Source organism: Meleagris gallopavo, chromosome 25 (genome assembly GCF_000146605.3).
Source record: "Meleagris gallopavo isolate NT-WF06-2002-E0010 breed Aviagen turkey brand Nicholas breeding stock chromosome 25, Turkey_5.1, whole genome shotgun sequence".
In the NCBI taxonomy this organism is placed as follows: domain Eukaryota; kingdom Metazoa; phylum Chordata; class Aves; order Galliformes; family Phasianidae; genus Meleagris; species Meleagris gallopavo.
In genome coordinates this window covers 1090230-1093471 of record NC_015035.2, presented here as the reverse complement: position 1 = coordinate 1093471, position 3242 = coordinate 1090230, and the positions used below count along the sequence as shown (strand labels likewise).

The following is a 3242-nucleotide window of genomic DNA, read 5'->3' as shown; positions in this document are numbered from 1 at the left end:
GTGGCTGCTGGCGAGGAGCCAGCCTGGGAGCAATCTCCAAATAAATGAAGTGCAGAGAAGTAAGCCATTACATAATATGATAGATGAGGCTGGAGCTCACTCGCCTCTTCATTAGTATTCCGCTGTACGCCGGCGATGGCACCAAACTTTCTCCCCAGCACCTTGGTTCCTTCCCCTTCTGCATCCCTCCTGGGGAAGCAGGGAGCTGCAGCGGCATCCCACGAGCTGCAAGGCTTGAGACATTCTGTTCCCTCGCTTGGCTTCCTCCCCTCCATGGACGCAGTCCCCCCTGACGTCCCCTCTGCTTGTTCTCCCCGCAGAACTCCATCCGGCACAACCTCTCCTTGCACACCCGCTTCATCCGCGTGCAGAACGAGGGCACGGGGAAGAGCTCCTGGTGGATGCTGAACCCCGAGGGTGGCAAGACGGGCAAGACGCCGCGCCGGCGGGCGGTCTCCATGGACAACAACAGCAAGTTCCTGCGTATCAAAGGCAAGGCCAGCAAGAAGAAGCAGCTGCAGGTGACACCGGAGCGTGGGGACGACAGCCCGAGCTCACAGCAGGCCAAGTGGTCGGAGAGCCCCGCGTCCCACGCCAGCGACGAGTACGACGCTTGGGCGGACTTCAGGACCAGGGCCAGCTCCTCGGCCAGCACGCTGAGTGGGCGCCTCTCGCCCATCATGGCCAACCGTGAGCCCGACGAGCTGGAGGAGGACGATGGCACACCGTCCTCCCCGCTGATGTACCCCAGCCCCTCCAGCACCGTATCCCCCTCCCTGAGCGCCCGCTGCTCCGTCGAGCTGCCTCGACTCACCGACCTGACCGGTACCATCAGCCTGGGGGAGAGCCTGGGGGAGAGCTTGCTGGAGGACCTGCAGGATGGCTACAGCATGAGCCCCTCGCAGCCGCTGCCCCTGCGCCAACGCAGCTCCAGCTTTTCCTTCAACTCCAAGTGCTCCAGCATGGGGCCGGCCGCCAACACGTACTGCGGGACCATCTACAGCCAGCCAGCGCTGGGGCTGATGCGGCGCCTGCCCATGCAGACCATCCAGGAGAACAAGCAGGCCACCTTCTCGCCCGCCGCCTCCTACCGGAATGCCTCCTCGCTGCAGGATCTGCTCTCCTCCATCTCCTACGCACACAAAGAGAGCATGGTGCCGGGGGACCTGCCCCCTCCACCGCCCGGCCCTGCGGTGCCGTCCCGCGGCCACAGACAGAGCCCACTGCTGTGCGGGGAGCAGGGCATGGCCTACCCAGCCCACCCGGCCCCGCTGCTGAAGGGCAGTGCTCTGTACCATCCACCGTCCGCCGGCCACCACCCCGCGCTCAACGCCAGTGCCTTAGCCAACCCCGTCAGCCTTATGAGCCTGCCCGGTGACGCGTGCGGCGCAACGGCCATGCCGCACCACGGGCACCTGCACCCTTACGCCGCCAACCAAGGGGCGCACATGAGCCTGCTGGATTCGCCCTACGCGGGGGCTGTGCATCCCCCGGTGTTGGGCCAGGACAGGTTTCCAGCAGACCTGGACCTGGACATGTTCAATGGGAGCCTGGAGTGCGACGTGGAGTCCATCATCTTGAATGACTTCATGGACAGCGATGAGATGGACTTCAACTTCGACTCAGCACTCCCACCGCAGAACGCGCTCAATGTGCCCACACTGCCCGGTGGCCCGCAGCCCACAAACCAGAGCTGGGTGCCCGGGTGACCCCTGCCTGGCGCCCGCCTCCGGGATGTCACCAGGGGAACGCTGAGACAAACTTCTTTCTTTTTTCCTTTCTCTTCTGCCTTTATTTGTTAAGATGGGCTAGAGCCATCGGGTCAAACTTGTGATGAAACACAAACCTTAGGGTCACGGATGGAGATGGGGTGGGCGCTGGGGGCAGGCAGGAAGGGCAGCAGAAAGGGAACCCCTCCCCAGAGGTTCCGAGCACTAGTTTCAGCTTGGCCTGTGCTTGTGCTGGGTGGAGGAGCAGGGACATCTGGTGATGTGGGGACCTGCTCTGTGCGTACTGATTTCTGAAATGGGGAACACTTTGCTTGGAGACACCTTAGAAAGTGAGTCCTCCAAGCAGCAGTGTCAGTAGAAGGGAGCCTGCCCCAGGCTGGGGGCTTCATCACCTCCAAAACCCTTATGGGGACCTGAGCTCTGCGCATGCGCCCAGGTCCTTCTGCTCGGTGCAGGGGCCAAGCAAGAAGGGCTGGTGATGGAGGGAAGGGTGCAACAGCACATGTGCACTGTGTGTGCCAACGGTCAAGCTGCAGTGCCACGGTCATGTTGCAGTGCTATGGTCACACTGCAGTGCCATGGTCACATTGATGGCCATGTTGCAGTGCCACAGCCACACTGCAGTGTCACAGTCATGCTGCAATGCCATGGTCACATTCAGTGTCATGTTTCTGTTGTGGTGCCATGTCAGTCTGCAGTGCCATGGGCAGGCTGGCTGGCAGCTCTGTGTACGGTGCCGGCGCTGCCTGCCTGGTGTGGGCTGTGCCATGGTCTCAGTGCTGGAGCTGGGTGCCCCATGCATGAGCCAGGGGCAGTCCCAGGGTTGGGGAGGGGGGGTGTATTTATTTGATTTCATGCACTCTTTTGCCATTGAGTTCTTGCATTGGAAGGAAGGGTCGAGCTTGGGGAGGGGAGGAGGAGGCCATGGCAGCGCTTGTGCAGCACAGAGCTGCGCCCACCACCTGTCCCAGCTGGGCTGGGTGCTGGGACCGACAGCAGGAGCTGGGAGCTGCAGTGGGGGTTGCGCTGGGCATCCATGGGATACAGCAGGGCTCCTTCTGCTGAGCCAGCATGTTGTCTCAGCTCAGCTCTTCCCTGCTGGCTCCAGCATCGCCTCCTCACCGTGCTGCTGGTCCCGCTTGGTGGTCCCATTGGGGCCCATGGGTGGGCACCCTCTGTGGCTCTCCTGGCTCTGGGTTTGGCAGAGCAGTGCCACCATTCACCTCCGGCCCGGGCACGTGGCAGGCGTAGTCTCTAAAGACATTCTTACAGGTTAATTAATTATGTTTACATTATTTGATCATGTACAGAATTTAATATATTCTATTATATATAATCTTTCTCGAATGCTTTTTTAAAAAAAGGATTATTCTTTGGGTCAGGATCATCCGTTTTGTACCACCACCTCTTGTTTCAGGCGTGTTTCAGTCATTGGAAAACGATTGCGATCGCAGTGCAATCCCTGCCCCCCCCCCAGCTCTGCATGTGGAGAGGTGGGGAGGGCACTGGAGA

The 3242-nt window shown here is 60.7% G+C and overlaps 1 protein-coding gene across 1 annotated transcript; it reads left to right on the top strand.

Annotated features, from left to right (window-relative positions):
* Positions 1-293: 293 nt before the first annotated feature.
* On the top strand, positions 294-3236 carry LOC104914279 (forkhead box protein O3; the record flags this gene model as incomplete). The annotated part of the gene is made up of 1 exon (XM_010723300.2): positions 294-3236. A coding segment is annotated over one exon (1416 nt), but the record flags the coding sequence as incomplete, so codon positions are not given.
* Between the last annotated feature and the right edge of the window lie 6 nt (positions 3237-3242).